Source organism: Ptychodera flava, unplaced genomic scaffold (genome assembly GCF_041260155.1).
Source record: "Ptychodera flava strain L36383 unplaced genomic scaffold, AS_Pfla_20210202 Scaffold_31__1_contigs__length_3010019_pilon, whole genome shotgun sequence".
Classification (NCBI taxonomy): Eukaryota; Metazoa; Hemichordata; class Enteropneusta; family Ptychoderidae; genus Ptychodera; species Ptychodera flava.
Genome location: NW_027248353.1, coordinates 2,700,604 through 2,718,467, shown reverse-complemented (window position 1 = coordinate 2,718,467; position 17,864 = coordinate 2,700,604). Strand labels below are relative to the sequence as shown.

Genomic DNA, 17,864 nt, shown 5'->3' with positions numbered 1-17,864 from the left:
GTCCGCGTTCGCGTCAAATATCGTTTTTGACGTCAGCGGGCATCATTGATGCCTGGCAGGCAACAGTTCAAACAAATGATGCCTGATGACGTCGTTTACGTGGATCAGCACAAAAAGAACGCATCCCACGTGACTATCAATCGGCGAATTAGAATACAGACTGCGGATGAGGTGTGTTACAATATGATTTGTTTACATTTTAGGCGATACCCGGCGAAGGATTCAACGCGCGCGAGATTGCTAAGGCTGGCAGTGTTCCAAATGCGTGCTATTGGCACGTGGAAATCATTACCGTTTAAATAGCTGTGTAGGTACTATCGCCTTCTGATGTTGTGAAAATGTGTAAAAGCTTTAAAGTCGGCAAATTTTCCATCTGTTGAAATGTATCTCGGCAAAACTGTAAACACCACCAGATACACAAGGCTAAGCATGCGTTTTAGAAAATTCTTAATAGTTTTTGTGATAGAGCAAGAATAGGATAAAAAATTGTACGAAATTACAAAGTAGACATTTGCCGTTTGAAAACAGTGTTTGTTTCACAACCAACCAAATCCATGCCCTGGACTGTGAAGGAGTATGTCAAGTATTGCTACGTAAAATTTCAGGGGATTTTGAGCTAATTTAGATTAGCTGAATCTTTTCAAAAACATGCTGTGCTAATCTGCATGTGTATGACGTCACGCGTTTCATGACCGATAACCATGCGTATGCTCTAATTTGGTGCTATTGTTTTGCATCTTCGGGTCAATAAATGCACAAAAAGTCACATTTTCGTGGATTTTCAAATTTTCCTTCGCACCCGTTGCCTACATACCTGAATCCTTCGGTATTGCCATAACAGTTGAAAGGACATTTAAGGTAAAATCTGTATAAATTAATGCCATGTAGAACACTTGTAGTTTTTGTAGTTCTTACTTCAGAATGAGCTTCTTCATTTAAGAGAAAATTGATAGGCTGAGTACGAGGTTATCACGGATATACTAAAAAATATATGAGTGTATCGTACTACCCAGCAAATTTACGCCTCTTTGTGTCATTATTATACACTAACCTTTCATTATCCGGTCGTGAGATAATCTCATCTTCTCAAGTTCTTCAACCGTTCTTTTACTGATGCTTTTCATCGATAGCACATCGTATGCCAGTATCTTCTTTTGTTGTTTCAATTTTTCCAAGTCTTTCTTTAGGACCAACGTGTCAGAAGGTTGTTGTATTCTTCTTTTCAGCGTCACCCACTCATCCATACAGGATTTCTCACTTTCGCTGAAGGTTTGACTGTCACTGAAGACTGTCGACCGTAGCTTGTCCTTGGTCTTTGTCTTCACTTCGATCCGCTTCCATTGGATACTGATCTTTTGCTGTTTCGCCTGCTTCTCACCTTCCATGTTCATTATGCTTACCAGCTCGACATCACACAGATCTTCTGGTGATTTAGCACCTTCATAAGACACCTTACTGCTGATATCTAAGCAAACAAAATGTACAAGCAGAGGAGAATCTGTAAAAGTTTTTTGATTAATCCAAGAAGATATAATGACAATACTTACAATGCTGTCTTTCTTTGATTTTGATTTCTTTTATATGTTTCTAAAACAATAACTTTTTCCTGCGAATGCAAAGTTCATATTTGGTAAAGATAGTCAACGTTAGGATTTGCAAACTTAAGTGCATAAAACTAACAAGACATGAATGAAATTCACCGTCGCGTACCTCCACGTGTAATGTCTTCCTTACACTGTAAGTATTCCTGATAATCTACAATTGTTTCCAGAGACAGCATCCTGGCACCTATATCATCCAGAATAGGTATGGATAGAAAAGTTTTATCCGCCATTCTATCTAACCGTCCACTGCTGTAGGCATTCCACAAGGCGTCAGCTGCATCTGAAGAACCACATCTCATGATGAAGTTCAGACTTCCTTCTTCAATTGATTCTCCAGAAAGGTCGGGATGAATCGCTGTGACTCTATTCATATAATCCTCAGCATTTGTCTGGGTGCTTGCATGTCTGAATAGAGCATTCTCTATGTCAGCCATTGGTCTGTTGTTCTCAGGCACACCACCACTGACACGCAATCGTACACTAATACGACCTGCCAAGATTCATGAATATTTTTTATGTAATTAATGGAAATAGACGTCACAATATCTATTTGCCATGTACAGCAGTGTCGACAGAATACCATCATCGGCAGACACAGCCAACACAAAATATTTGATCTTAAAGACCCATCAGCTGCAACTCTGCAAAATTTGTCCACCCTCCAATATCCCAAGATATCTATTGTAATCTATAAATTGAACGATACACTAGGCATTAAATACGCCTCAACAACATTTGCTTGTGGAGAAATTCAACAGAGTTTTGTTTATTTTAAATTTCCTGCCATTATCAAAATCTTGCTATATTATATGAAAATAATCAATCTGACTAAAACTGCCGAGTCAGAAAATTGTAACAGCATTATTCATAGATTTGAGGAGAATGAATTATAAGTTTATGAATAAAACTATTTCGTCTGCGATTTGACCATGTGAGTTTGTTCAATGGCATTATCTCTGTCTTGAGCTGTATTCTTTGTACATCTAGAGGTAAAGGTAGGAGACGAACTTATACCCTGAAATACACATATGGATCTGGAGTAGAGCCAGATCACAGTTACTATTGATATCTACCTTGTGTATTTTGATGCTGATTTGTGTCATCAGGATTGGAATGGTTTTCATTACCATGACCATCACTGCCGTTGTTTGTACTTGATCCAGTCCCCTGGTTGTCTTTCAGTGAACCATCACCTAAAATAGACACATTGCCCCATACTCTAAATCTTCAATTAAGTAAATATGATAGATACTATTGCTACAAGTTTACCTGGTACAGTATCCGTAAAACACTGACATTGTTTATTTTTCAATGTCAGCAATAACATGTTGCCTTCGGGTCAAGGATGAGTATGAATGGACAGTGGAACTTTCGGAACTTATTTTCAGTTAAAATGTCCAAAGAACACGGGATTACATAACATTTGGATTAAATGACACGTAAATATGGTACATGTTTTAATGGTATACCGTACATATAGGAGGCCTGTCGATTTGAAAAAAGTTGCGTGCTCATTTTCATTGATTTTAATTCAACTGACGTTTTGCCAATCTTTCAAAATATATTTCACAACAGTATACTGACCATTTTTCAGCTCGCGCCTTTTTCTTGCTGTTCCTTCTTGGTCAGGTTTTGGTAGGGATCCGTTTTCATCATCCCCGGGAGTCATTTGATCTGAAGATATGTTCAGCAAAAAACGTTTGGTTTATTTTAGGAAATTGAAGCAAACGTATCTTGATAATATTTTCATTCTAGTGAAAGGGTTCATGTCCAAAATACAACCGTTAACCTTTGAAATATTTTGATGAAATAGATTTCCAAACATGCGAGTCAAATGATATGGACTGATTTACAGTAATTTCCATCTTGCATATCAATATCTTAACTAAGAAGGTCTTTGATAGTACACCAAGCATTTTGTCCGTTCAGGTAACCCTTCAATCCATATATTGATTGATTTGTGGGCACGAAGCAATTTGCTGTGTACTTGTAATTCTTGCAATTGAAACCAACCAACAATGGCAAACTCACGAATTTAAGTTTTCAGTGAGCCAATCGCAAAGTAAGGCAACGCCGCTTAAACCAAAAGATGACATTTATATAATTATAAATACCGGTAATATATCACATAATTGTGAGTATACATACCGACTTCAAACCCCGGTCTCTTGGCTTCATAATCACTTTGCGATTTGTCAGGACTGGGAGAGCGCAACATATGACCTGCGAATGTTCAGAAAAATGTACTTTCATAAACATTATGTCAATTCATGCGTTTAATAAATGTACGAACACAGTAATCTTATGAAGACAGCTGATTGTGCATCTGTAGTACTTCTTATAATGTCGCCCAGTACGTGTGCATACCTGATTTTTCTTTAGTTTCCGTGTCATATGTAGGATTTTGGTGACTTCTACTTGGCCTTTCATATTGTGTAGATTTGTCTGACGATAAATAGTACAATTAAAAAGCAGCAATTAAAACACTTGAAATTACACAGGAATGCCAACCTCTTTGCTACATTTTCAAGCTAAGAAACGTATGAAATTATTTTGTGCTGATGCTTTAATAAATACATTTCTAACTATTAACCCCATCAGCTCTATCTTATTGCATTTTTTTCGACAGGATGGTTTGAAGTCGAATGCCATCTAGGTAAAAGTGTTGAATGAAGAGTGATCACAGGACATTTTCAAACAAAGGCAACAAACGCACGTCTTATATTTTAATAACTGAATAATTATCTTATTGCAGCCCAAATACCGCCTCCTTGTAAACATTTGTGTATTTAAAATTAGCGCGTGAATTTTGTAGACCTTATGAAGCATTAAAGTACGGAAACTGGCATTTCCATCCATTCAATTATTCATAGCCATTAAAACACAAAATAATAGTCATATTTCTTATAACTTTCCAAACTCCAAAGTACGACACTGAACTAGCAACTGTTGGGAACTAGCAACTATGGAGTCCACAAACAGCTTTTTGATAGTCAAGTTTGGCTGCAGCTTAACAATTCCTGTGCATATATTACAAAAATGAGGGCTAATAGTTTCTTTACATATCGAATTTGAAATACACATAATGAAAAGAAAGGGTACCATTAGCAGAGTGGTCAATCTATGTGTATCACACGTCTGACATCATACATGTCATTACAAAAAATTGATGTCGCTACTGAAGTGAGAAGACAATTGTAGATCTTTAAAAGCTACCTTTTTCTCAGGTACTTCTTCCCTTGGTTGGCGAGGCTGAAATCTTCATGCTGATTTATAAAATCAATCAACATCTTTTTTACATCTTCTGATATTTTCTTCGCCTTTCCCTTCAGCTTTTTCCTCAATACCACGGCCTTCTCAGCGTACGGAGAATAATTTGCAATTGCGCCATTAATTTTCATCAAAAGTTCGATGTGGCCACTCTTCATATCAACAAAGCTGTCATAGGCATACACATCAGGTAAATACTCCTCGATTGCCTTTTGACTAGACGAATACTGTGGTACAAGAAGTGGGATTCCGATTGCAATTGCAGAGAGTGACAATTTAACTGAGTTGATGGAAGATGGCGGCACAATAAGTAAATGTGATTCCTGTAGCAGGTTTATTGCTTCGGAAACTTCGAATGACTTGTTAGTAATATTGAGATAGGGATGAGAATTGGGATTTATTTATTTTTAAATCATTCTCGCGGCCTTTCGTTATAGAAACAATGACCCACTTTGGAGGTTCTTTTTAACCCTGTGAAAAGATTCAGCAACGTCATTCATAACTTGTGCTAAAACAGATTCGCTCGATAGCTCTGCGATATCGACTTCGTCAACAAACATCAAAATCTGAAATTTTCCACTGTCGGGAATTTTAGTGGAGCGTTTAACATTGGAAAGATCGTCATCCGGTGTAAGCATTAAGGAAAAGTGATTTTTCACCCCGTCAACACGTTGATAGAAGTCATCAAAGTGGTCAAATATTTCCGAACCCATCGAAAATACGGCTTTTGCGTCCTTACTACTATCTATTGCAGACGCTTTCCAAACTTTGTATCGATATTCATCGTAACCAAGAATGCTCAAAGGTGTGTCAAGTTTATACGGATTTACAACGTAAAATGACGCATCAGGGAAGACATTTTCTCTGATCACGGAAGCTTGAATTGATGTCACCATACTAAAACTGAAAACCATTTTAACTGACTCTAATTCGCTGATGTCAGGAAAGTACGTTATATGATTATGAAGCCATGAAATTTCTTGCTTATCTTGACGATACAATGGCGGGGGATTTGGATAAACGAGACTGATGCCAGGTTTACGAAATTTATTTTGATCGTCGTTATTTACTTTGAAGGCTGTGCAGTATATTGCAAACCCTATTGCATTTAAATAATAAATCAGTTGACGAATAGCAGCGGCCACGCCACCGGTGATTGGCCAGCCTAGGAAGGAGCAGACGACCAATGCAGCTGGTCTTTCCTTGTTACTGTAATATGAAACACATGGAAACAATATAATGTGTTATAATTTCAGCTTGCAATACTATTTGCAGAACATTTATATCATTTGGTGATGAGATACATGTTTTCCAAACGAGTAGATGATAGGTGAATGTGCAGCTGGTTAGTACATTAAAGGGTGTTGCGTCATATTTTCCGATACTCCTAAAACGCATTTTCAGTGGTCTTATTCTAGTGTTGCAAGGACAAATAAAGCTATAGTAAATAAGAGAAGGCGTTACAACAACGACAGAACAATTGTGCTATACGAAAGAGAAGTCATAAATACCGCGTTTTTGGCTGTTGTAACAATTGACTTCATCGATGTACTCACCTTGCACCTCGAAAACTAGTTTCTGTTGAAGACATCGCTGTGTCAACGTTTGCCATCAGAACAAGTTAGTTTTTAACGTAACTTTGACCGGTAACAACAGCCTTGAGCGAAAAAGTCAAATAAAGACAAATAAAGAATATCAGTAAAATATAATGTTAGTGTATACAATATTAATTGGACAATTGATCGCTCGAAAGAGCGACAGCATGCTTTCGAGGGAACTGGCTGCCCATGACAAATATTTTGCTACACCACAGGATATACCGTAGCATTTATACTGAAATGGAAATAAGCGTTTATAGTCAAAAATTGAAATGGATTGTAAACAATTGCCTTCAAAGTGCTAAACTTTGCTCATTATTAAGTTACAACCATTAAATGTTTGATCACATGAACTGGCCCGAATCGCCACCTGTGTGACGTAGAACAGGACGGATAAGAAATCCGAATTACCCCTGTTCTACGTCATCAACCGGAACTTTTTTCCTGCATGGTACGTTCATACATGCAGGTCGCGACACAGACCGATTTGTCGTGATCGATGCCGTGCTAGTTCTCATGACATTTTTACCAAAAGGTGACCCGATAAATCCAGACATGGAAACATAGAAGGCAACGAAATTGTCCAACGAAATTTCGAGTTTATAGTTTTCCCCGAGAATCGAATGGGGATACCGTCGATCGTTTTAATGGCTCAGTAACGTCACAGCTCCAGTCGAGTCGTAATGCTCAATGTGGACGTCGTACCTGGCGATCCCGGTTGGCGATAAACCGAAACCTATACCTCACGTAAGTTCACCAAATAAATGAGTACAGTATCTTCGAGAAAGCGACATAGGAGGCACAAGCATAAAGTCATTCGACTAACAAATTTCCTTTATCACACAAAAATTTCTGTAAATTCTCGCTCGGAATCAAACCTGCAGCGCGTGGCGAAGACATAAGGTGTAGAGCTGTAACTCTGCACTGCACTTGGAATCCACTGTACTTCGAGAGCTTAATCAGGCAACATTCAAAACTGAGTTTCCGTCAAGTAAACAAATCAGGATGTATCCACGGGCAAAATATGCTAATGTGATAAATATTTTATCCCATGGTATTTTCTGTTTGACGTAATCGTATACGTTTTGCAGCTCCGCGAAAAAGACTCGTATACGATGACGTCAAACAGAGAAAAATAACATGGGAATATATATAAAATATTATGAAAATGGATCTATTCGCTCTTTATGTTTTTGTATCCGGCCGGACGAACGTTATTTAGATATTACCAACCCACTAGCTGAACATTTTAGACGTGTGTAAATTCATTTACCCTTTATCCACTGGTGTCTCTTTATATATACATACGGTAAAAATGATAACAAGTAGAACACAGGACTTAGGCGTTACTCAGAGTTTCACGCTACATGTGCTCTCTGTAGCGATCATCATACGAATGGTTCAACTTATCTTACTAGTCAGTTTCGAGTAAGTAAATTTGTCAGATACCATTGGCTATAGTGACCAAGTACATGAAAACGGAATAGTTAAAGACAAAATGAATATGCAGTTCTAATGATTAACATGAATAATAGGGGTAGGAATTTGGCGTGGACAACAGAATGGCTGTTATAATTGGCAAATACGGGCTAAGGGGAGTACATGTAGGCAATGTAATGCCATTTTTAAATGAAATATGCATGGGTGTCTAGAGACCCTAACAAGTTTATTACATTTGTTCATTAATGGTATCACAAACGCACATGCTCTTTCTACTCATGGCCACCTACAAGTTGGGCACCTTTTGGACATATGATGTGGCATATAAGCCCACGGCATCAACATATTCGATGATTAATCTCATGCAATTTGCACCCTAGCAGCATTATCATTCTCAGGAACGAAGCTGTGCGCCCAGAGTCCGAATCCTAATGGTGCAGTTTGATTTTTTTTATAAAAAATAATCATGTTTGTATATGCAAACGTGCGAAACGGCATTTAATGTAAGTGACCAAAGGTTCCACTGCAGAGGTTACAAATGACCGGGTTTGCCCGAAGGAAATGCAATATTTCAATAGAAGTGTGCCGATTACTCAAATAAATAAATCACAAACGCAGAATGGTGAGTATTACTTTAAGCGTTCTTCATCGTTACTGAAAAATTTTAATGATCTTTTTCCAATCATGTTTACCTTCACTGCAACATATATCGGGTAAATGTTGAATGTTGAATGTCGCTGTGTTTTCCTGCAATTGTCGGTCAATTTCAATACTTCGAATCAGCTGCAGCAATATGTATTTTTGAGTTCCCTGTTAAGTCCCAAATTTTATTTTAAAATCCTGCCAATTTACGGTCACTTTTTTCTATTTGAATTGCTCAAGAATAATTGACAGGTAGATCATTTCTGACATCTGTGTCAACAAACAATAATTGTTCGGTGTAGAAACATTCTGCAATGTCCTCAGGTAATACAACATAAAATCACCTTATGACGCACAGATTTGTATTTGCAGTATTTCGGACATCGTTGACAATTAAAAACATTAATGATTTGGATTTCTTACAATTAAAGGATTTAGCCAAAAAATAACATACTATTCGTCATTCAGAATACATGCCATGCTAAACAGTCATACGGTTTTCCAATCAGTCAATATTAAGCCATATAGCCTATTTATTATTATGGCCGCAATGTTGGATATTACGTTGAATATACAGCTAACACTGAATTTATCATTCTTACGTATATAGCAATTGCCATCATTTTAAAAATAAATAAAATGACCTCAGGTTTAAGAAAGGTCCCGTGAAAATAAATTTAGTTTCGTGATAGTCTTGACTTTTGTCTGTTTCGGCAGTACTCATGGCTCTGATCTAAACATGGCATGAAAAAAACGAACGGCCTAATTCAACATCAGTGTCAACTGAGTACTGTAGACAGTCTAAAAAGAGTGGCTCGATGAGTGGGATGCAAAGGTATCTGTTGAAATTTCTTACGACAAACGTAACCTCGACTTATATTAGAATGGGTCTAAACATAGCACAAAGCTTCGCAAGCGTTAAAAGAGTTGTTCCACAAGACGTTTATATTTGCATAGGAATACATTTATAGGACATATTCACGGTAATATTTTAAGAAAAACACAGTGCTGCTGGCAAAGTTTAAGATTTATTGATGACACTTTAGACCTACAAGTTTTTTCCCCACCAAGCCTATCACCAGGTAAGAAACTGGCATCGTTATTTGTACTGTGAAGGCTATGTGACCGCACTGGCTATTATACAAAAGCAGCCGCGACGATTAAGAAATTATGATCATGAACCATCAAATATTTGTTTTACGGATCTATGAGATTAGTTGATAAGTGGATGCGTTTTCTGCAAAGTGCAGCTATCCTCTAAGCAATAACAGTGTGAAGTGACGTTTTAACCACGCTGCATTTGGTCGATGATTTTCAATGAAATAATTTGACTTCATTGTATAAGGAAATCATTTAAAACACTGATCCTTTATACCGCCACACCAGTTAATTTGTGTTAACATTGCAGATCCTTTTACCGTTAGCTCAAAGAATAGAATAAACAGTGTTGTCACACGTCCCTTGCACTGCAACGAAATTCTCCGTACCAACTGAGATATGAATAATCTATACTTAAGGCCGCAATTTTCAATGCCAGGTTCTCGCATTAGTGGAGTTCTCCTTCCAGCCAAACACTTAGCCAGTATGATGTTTGATTTCTGTATAATTAATTACACAAATTGATCTCAACCTTTTGTTACTCCTGAAAACAGAGTTTATATATTAAGCGTTTGATTGACGGTGGGTTCAAATCGCCAACGGTCACTGATTCCCCACCACCAACGCTCGAATTCCTAAACTTTGTCTCTCAGTAGCGTTCGAATTTGAATATAACCATAGAGTTCGATCGGCAGCAGCTTCGCGCAGACCGCTTGGCAGTCTGTCTGCGTTTTTTTTTTTGCAGCCGGAGAAAACTAAAAAGTTACATTTTCTGGAAAGTGTGGCGTATTGCCTGTTCGGTGTCCACTTACACAATGAACGCCGCCATAGCTTCGCGTCCTTTGAAAGGGAGGCTCCGCCTTTAATCACTCCAAAGAAGTGAACTATAAAATGGGTGATGCAATTGTGTACAAAACCCTTACCATTTACTAGACGTTACACCAGTGCACATGAAAGCCAATGTTGCTAAATTCCCATTCATAACTTATTAGCAATTTGCCAGTATTAGTCATTTCATCATTCATTGCATTTGAAATATTTACGTACGAAGGCTGACTGAACTTGGTGGAGAATCCGTTAAATTCATACTAGCTGTTCAGCTTTTTCTGAATAAATTGTAGCGATTAACTAAACACAACTCCTGATCAACGTATCGCATGATCCGTTTGCAAGAATAAGCCACATAGATATCGATCATAGTGATAAAGATCTGTTTACAACTTCAAGCTTCTCTGCCAGAACAGTATCTGCTTTATATTCACGGAATCAATCTTGCAAACTGTGGACTGTCCTAGTTGAAATATGAATAAATACAAATAACTTATGACAGGAAAAACTGGACAATCATTTTTGCAGCTCAATAACACTTTTTTCAAAGGCAGAATTCATTCCTGCAGCTACTTGACACAAATCAGCAGGTGTTTTAACCTCGGAGGATGGTTCATATAATATAGCCTTGGTAGAGAAACCTTGCATGAGCTGAGACAGTGTGATCTATGAAATCCTTCAACGTCTCACCCTTTACACGAGCTTTTGCATAAACAAAGTCATATTTGGCGACCGAACTTTTACTAGTGATTCATTATCGTTTCGTGCGAAACTGACAAATTCTATGTTATTTAAGAGTATTTTGATTACATTTTCCAAGAAGGTGTCAAATATTTTCGACATGTGCAGCGTTTTTCGGTAACTTGACATATCACACCTTGTCGGACAACAACTGAAGGACCATACGCATACTATACAGGAGACAAAATCCAGAAACCTCCCGCCATAAGCTGAAGTTATGAAATGTTCTACAACTTTCAAAGAAGGTGGCGTCCAGCACAGAGTGACGCTATCTCTTTGTTTTCACGGCATCCGCTTGCTTTGTTCTTTTTACAATCCCACGTCCTGCATCATACAATACCATACAGGTTAAACTTTGAATTGTGAACCTGATCAAGTTTTAGACAATATTCCAAGACACTGCATCGTCTATCTTAAATACTATAGACGGGCAACGGATACTTTAAATGTGACCCCCGTCAAAAATGAGAACTCATAAGATTTACGTGCTCCTTTGCCTTTTAGTCATCTGATCGCCGGCAGTTGAAATGCTGTGAGTAATGTCCACATTTGTATGTTCAATAAGGACTTAGATGAAACTGGACGTCTAATCTTAAACAAACTTATACAAACGCAGTGAACGAAAACTCTTCAACTGATATATCTGTATCACAAGCGTGTAAACAAACGCTAGGTGTTCAGTATTGTAACCTTGAAAACGTTTGTGAGGTCATTTATTTACACAAAATTTAAATTTCTACGTGGAAAATCCGGTTATTTGAATTCCGAAGTGTAGTGTGTGTCATTTTCTACACAAATTTTAGTATGTATACCATGATTATCGAGCCAGATTCCTAAGCCTTGAAGGCTAAAATGGGAATTGAGATAATTTTTACCGACGGGACATCACACTTTTATGCATGTCAACCATTCGTCCGATTGTTCGACGATTAACGATTGACACTAGTTCCCTCATGAGAATCTCACAGCTTCCTAACTACTATGTAATGCTTAACAAGTCCATATCCGACAGCTTTGCCCTTTGAAGGCCTTGCTAAAGGAGTAAGATTGCTTTAAGGACATTTTGTGATATCAACAAAAGTACTGAACCTGTTGTAGATTGATTTTTCTAGAAAATTTACAATGTAGACAGATTTAAACTCATTTCAGGGAATTAGTCGAAATAATGAAAGTAAGGTCGTTTTAGATTTGGTCTCATACTAGCGAGGTAAACATTGGAAAACGTATCATATATAATTTTTACATTGCCTTCCCAAGCATACGCTGTAGAGGTGAAACCTCAAATGTAGCCTAGCATGGAGACAGTACCGGCCATAATTGTAGGCCAGTGATTATCTCTGTGTCATTCTCATTCATTTGGTTCTAATTTAACAATCTGATAAAACTTGTTTACTTAATAGAAGAGTTGCACGTCGAAATCTCATTTCACAATTATTCATAGGTGTCATTCAGGTTATTGGGAACGGTCAGAAAAAGAAAACTCGCCCCTTGACAGGTTAATCGGTGAGCGTTTCAACATTTGTTAAAAGCCGTGTATGATTCTACAACTGAAGTGTACAGACGATAATCTTAGTGGCAATCTCAAAAACATGCCCGGCCATGTTTTATGACAGTCGGTTACATGGTCTGGATAAAATACCTGTGACCTCATGACAATATGTCGGTTCATGTTTCCAAACTGGATATCTAGTTGTATTTTTGACCTTAATTGTGTATCCTATTTAACTAACACACTCTGAATAAAACAAATAAGGAATCAGAAGCCTACCGTAAGCGCTAGTGATATTGCCAACCATAGAGTCATAATGTAAGGGTAGAAATACATATAATACTCAATAATCGTGCAAATATAAATAAATGGTAGGTTTACAATCTTGACAAAATAAATGGAGGGGGCGGGCGCACCGTGGTTTGCAGAATATAGTACCTGCATTCTGTAAATAAGTGTTGATCGGCCGGTTGGCTAATTTGTCCACCGCCACAGTGAAAAAGAATTTTATGGGTGCATGTTTTCAAACTACAGAGGGCTTTGACCTATCACAGTGCTCTGAATAAATATAGCTTGAAACAAAATGTCGCTGTACCAAAACATTCAATAATGTATAGTGTAAGTAGTGTTCCGTACAAACATAGCATCGTAGTATTCAAGCTTGGCTGAACTTCATGAATCATGTCAATTGAATATGTTTACTCAACATCATTCAGGAGCTGATTAATGGCTTTGGTGAGTGGACGTCGCAATCGGTACAGTGTGCATTTTTGTATCGCATCCGCGCTAGGTTCTCTCTATTTTCGTCATTTTTTTCATATCTTACCTAAAATATTTTAATTGTTCTCGATATACTATGTTATTCATAGAGTAGACCTCGTCAATGACATAGTCGCGTATTGATCAATATCGCATTGGCGTTTAAGACGCTTGTATTTGTTCTCACGAACGACAATTGCACCGAAAACAGCAATACAGCAATCAGTTATTTAATTGTATTATCGAAGACTTTCAGGGTTTTTTATGCGTCTGTAGTGGTAAATTGGAATTTATTCAATGAATAAAATTTCAGAAGACAAATTTTAGATTTGTTAACTTTGCAAGGTAATTGTCTCAAGCCGCTGGCTATTAATGAATGCTTGCATAGTTGCTATATTTTCTCATTTATTGTATTGGAAAAGTTTCATGTAAGTGATGGCAGGTCTTGGCGGAGAATCCGTATAAGTGAAAGAGTCAAACCTTTGTTCCAATTTTCCTCAATGAAAGTTTCAACCTTTCTGTTATGAAATCAAGAATAATGATCAATAGTCACCGTGCAAAGTTTGGTACTAGGGGAAAATTTACCGATATTTGAATTTAAAATGGCGGCAACAGCTGTATTATCTCTATGGGGAAATGAACTTATGGGTTTAGATAAACTAAGATGGTAAAAAAATTCCGTACTCCGCGAGCTCTAAAATGGTTCCAACACGTTGTGGATCAGAAAAGAAGAAATATGAGAGTCAGATACATGCACATCGATTGTGATGTTGCCTTACAACTGACGGCATATTATGCAGCCATGATCAGCGACGGGGCGTGCTTTATTTTGGTCCCATTTTTATCACTCGTGATCATTTTGCGACGATTACTCTTCCTGTTCCCCTTTTTAACCAAACGAGTAAACATAGAACGATATTTCCCTTCTCACACTGAACTTTGTTGGTTCGCTACCCACTGCGGCTATCATGCAAATTGTAGTCCGTTCATGTTGAAATACAAATAAATACAGGAGGATTGGGCTTACAGTGATTTGGAAGTTTTTGACACTTTATGAAAAGATAAAATCATTTTCGCAGCCACGTACTGGGCAAATATTTTCTGGTGTTGTAATCTTTGGATTTTTTGCTCATGAAATGACTTCAGACTTTATGATACACGGCGTCCTTCAACGTCTCGCTCTTCACATTACCCTATTCACAAAGAAATTCTCTAAATTCCAATCAAACTATCACCAGCAGTTCATTATTTAACAAGCTAAACAGACAAATTCTATTTTTTATCTTGATAACGTTTTCCATAATGTTGCTAATTATTTTCGACATGTGTGGCGTGATAGTTTACATCCAGTTGGACAGCGACTGAAGGAAAATTGCCCATACTATAGTGGTGAAAAATCCAGAACTCTGCCCCTCGAGTGGCTAGAGTCATGACGCGAACAATAGCATTCAAACAAGCTGGCGTCCACCGTCGCCTTCAGCTACTCTCTTTGTATTTCTGATAATCACGACTTCTGCTTGCTGTATTCTGTTCTCACAACCAAGTCTTGTAACACATAATGCCATAAAGTTATTATTTGAGTCGAAAACCTGTTCTTTGATATTTACGAATATTTAATCAAGCCATTGCAACATCTATTTGTAAAATATACAGCCAAGGTATGACTTCTTTAAGTATGGCAGCATAATAAATGTGAAATCATAATATTTACCTGTTTCTTCACCTTCCACAAATGTGATTGCTTGCTGTTAAATCGCTATGAGTATTGTCCACCCTTGTATCCTGAATAAGGACTTGTGATATCCAGGAACTGACAAATCAAACTAGACGTCTGGTCTTGAAACGTATAAAACGCAGTGAACGAAAACACTTCAATATGTAGATGTGTATCACAACTGTGTAAACAAACGCGAGGTGTTCAGCATTATAACGATGAAAACATTTATGAGGTCATAGGTTCACAAAAAAACCCCTAAAAATTGTCCCTTTAATTCCAGTGATTTCAATACCTAAGACATGTGTGGTTTTCTGAACAAAGTTTAGTAATTTTTCCGTGATTATCGAGCTAGATTTTAAAATGATTGTGGCCCGAATCGGCATTGAGATTATTTTTACTGGACACAACACCACACTTCATTAAGTATGCGCGTCAACCAGTTGTCCAATTTTCCGACGGTTAAGTTAATGATTAACGATTGGTACCAGTCGTTAATGGTAACGCTGACATGCGTCTTATATGTTATTATAGCTGCACAAGTTGCACATGACATCACCAGATGCCTTTTAAAATGGCAGTGTCGAACTTCTATTATAACTTACTTGCAGATAGACGAGTCAATGAAATGAGACATACTGAAGTTATAAAAACCTGGAGATCTACGAACTTAGAAGGTGGCATGAAGGATCAATAAACTCGTGGACCAACAACAGCCATGTCTACGCTGACCTGAATGCAGATTTTAAACTTAAGGAGGTGTAACCACCAATCAGTGTGCAACACATTGGTTTGGCTAGGTGACTTTGAGAAGAAAGTTTGCCTTCAAAATTTCAAACAGGTATACAAGCATATACTGGTCTCTGAGAACCGTCACGTCGGTTAATTGATTGATTAGTCAATGGCAAGCAGATTTATCTGTCAGTGAGTAAACTATCTTATCAGGCATCCCTGGAGGACGGCTAGGTCTTACGTGCCAACTCAGCCATTAACCCTCTTCCAGGTTGATCTGTTAAACAACATGAAGTCAACATGACGCTAATATTTATAACTAGTCTTTACAATGCTTCAAAGGATTCAAATTTTCCTCATTAAAAATCACAGTGGCTGTTTAATATTGTATCATTGTATACCCAGTGGAATTCGTTATGTCAACGCATTTGACCTGCTATAAATTAACGATTCTATAAATGTAATGGACGATAATGTTGCAAGTTTTAAAATCGTTTCAGAGAATCAGTGGAATCCATATTATCAAGGTAATTCTTACGCAAAGCAGATTTGGAATAATGCAGGTAAAAGATAAAGAGTAAATTAAATATATGTTTTTTACACATTGCCTTCACAGTCAGAAGATCCTGTGTTTAAATTTCTAGTAATGCAGAGCACACACACAATACAGACCATAATTGTCTGCTAGTGATTCTCTGTATGTCAAAATTGACGGTGCCTGGTGCGAGGCTCTCAAGTGCTCTATTCAGTGGGATCCAGGCAACGAGATAAAACCTATTGCATAGGAATACATTTATAGGACATATTCACGGTAATATTTTAAGAAAAACACAGTGCTGCTGGCAAAGTTTAAGATTTATTGATGACACTTTAGACCTACAAGTTTTTTCTCCACCAAGCCTATCACCAGGTAAGAAACTGGCATCGTTATTTGTACTGTGAAGGCTATGTGACCGCACTGGCTATTATACAAAAGCAGCCGCGACGATTAAGAAATTATGATCATGAACCATCAATATTTGTTTTACGGATCTATGAGATTAGTTGATAAGTGGATGCGTTTTCTGCAAAGTGCAGCTATCCTCTATGCAATAACAGTGTGAAGTGACGTTTTAACCACGCTGCATTTGGTCGATGATTTTCAATGAAATAATTTGACTTCATTGTATAAGGAAATCATTTAAACACTGATCCTTTATACCGCCACACCAGTTAATTTGTGTTAACATTGCAGATCCTTTTACCCGTTAGCTCAAAGAATAGAATAAACAGTGTTGTCACACGTCCCTTGCACTGCAACGAAATTCTCCGTACCAACTGAGATATGAATAATCTATACTTAAGGCCGCAATTTTCAATGCCAGGTTCTCGCATTAGTGGAGTTCTCCTTCCAGCCAAACACTTAGCCAGTATGATGTTTGATTTCTGTATAATTAATTACACAAATTGATCTCAACCTTTTGTTACTCCTGAAAACAGAGTTTATATTAAGCGTTTGATTGACGGTGGGTTCAAATCGCCAACGGTCACTGATTCCCCACCACCAACGCTCGAATTCCTAAACTTGTCTCTCAGTAGCGTTCGAATTTGAATATAACCATAGAGTTCGATCGGCAGCAGCTTCGCGCAGACCGCTTGGCAGTCTGTCTGCGTTTTTTTTTTTTTGCGGCCGGAGAAAACTAAAAAGTTACATTTTCTGGAAAGTGTGGCGTATTGCCTGTTCGGTGTCCACTTACACAATGAACGCCGCCATAGCTTCGCGTCCTTTGAAAGGGAGGCTCCGCCTTTAATCACTCCAAAGAAGTGAACTATAAAATGGGTGATGCAATTGTGTACAAAAACCTTACCATTTACTAGACGTTACACCAGTGCACATGAAAGCCAATGTTGCTAAATTCCCATTCATAACTTATTAGCAATTTGCCAGTATTAGTCATTTCATCATTCAT

The 17,864-nt window shown here is 37.7% G+C and overlaps 1 protein-coding gene across 1 annotated transcript in view; it reads right to left on the bottom strand.

Moving 5' to 3' along the window:
* LOC139127419 (uncharacterized) overlaps positions 1-17,864 on the bottom strand; it is a 146,456-nt gene that overhangs the window by 9,527 nt on the left and 119,065 nt on the right. The window contains exons 6-9 of the mRNA XM_070693342.1: positions 3,189-3,278; positions 2,678-2,797; positions 1,711-2,094; positions 1,052-1,465 (exon numbers count right to left, since the gene is read on the bottom strand). Coding sequence (XP_070549443.1) covers positions 1,052-1,465; positions 1,711-2,094; positions 2,678-2,797; positions 3,189-3,278 — 1,008 coding nt within the window. The remainder of the gene's footprint in view (positions 1-1,051; positions 1,466-1,710; positions 2,095-2,677; positions 2,798-3,188; positions 3,279-17,864) is intronic.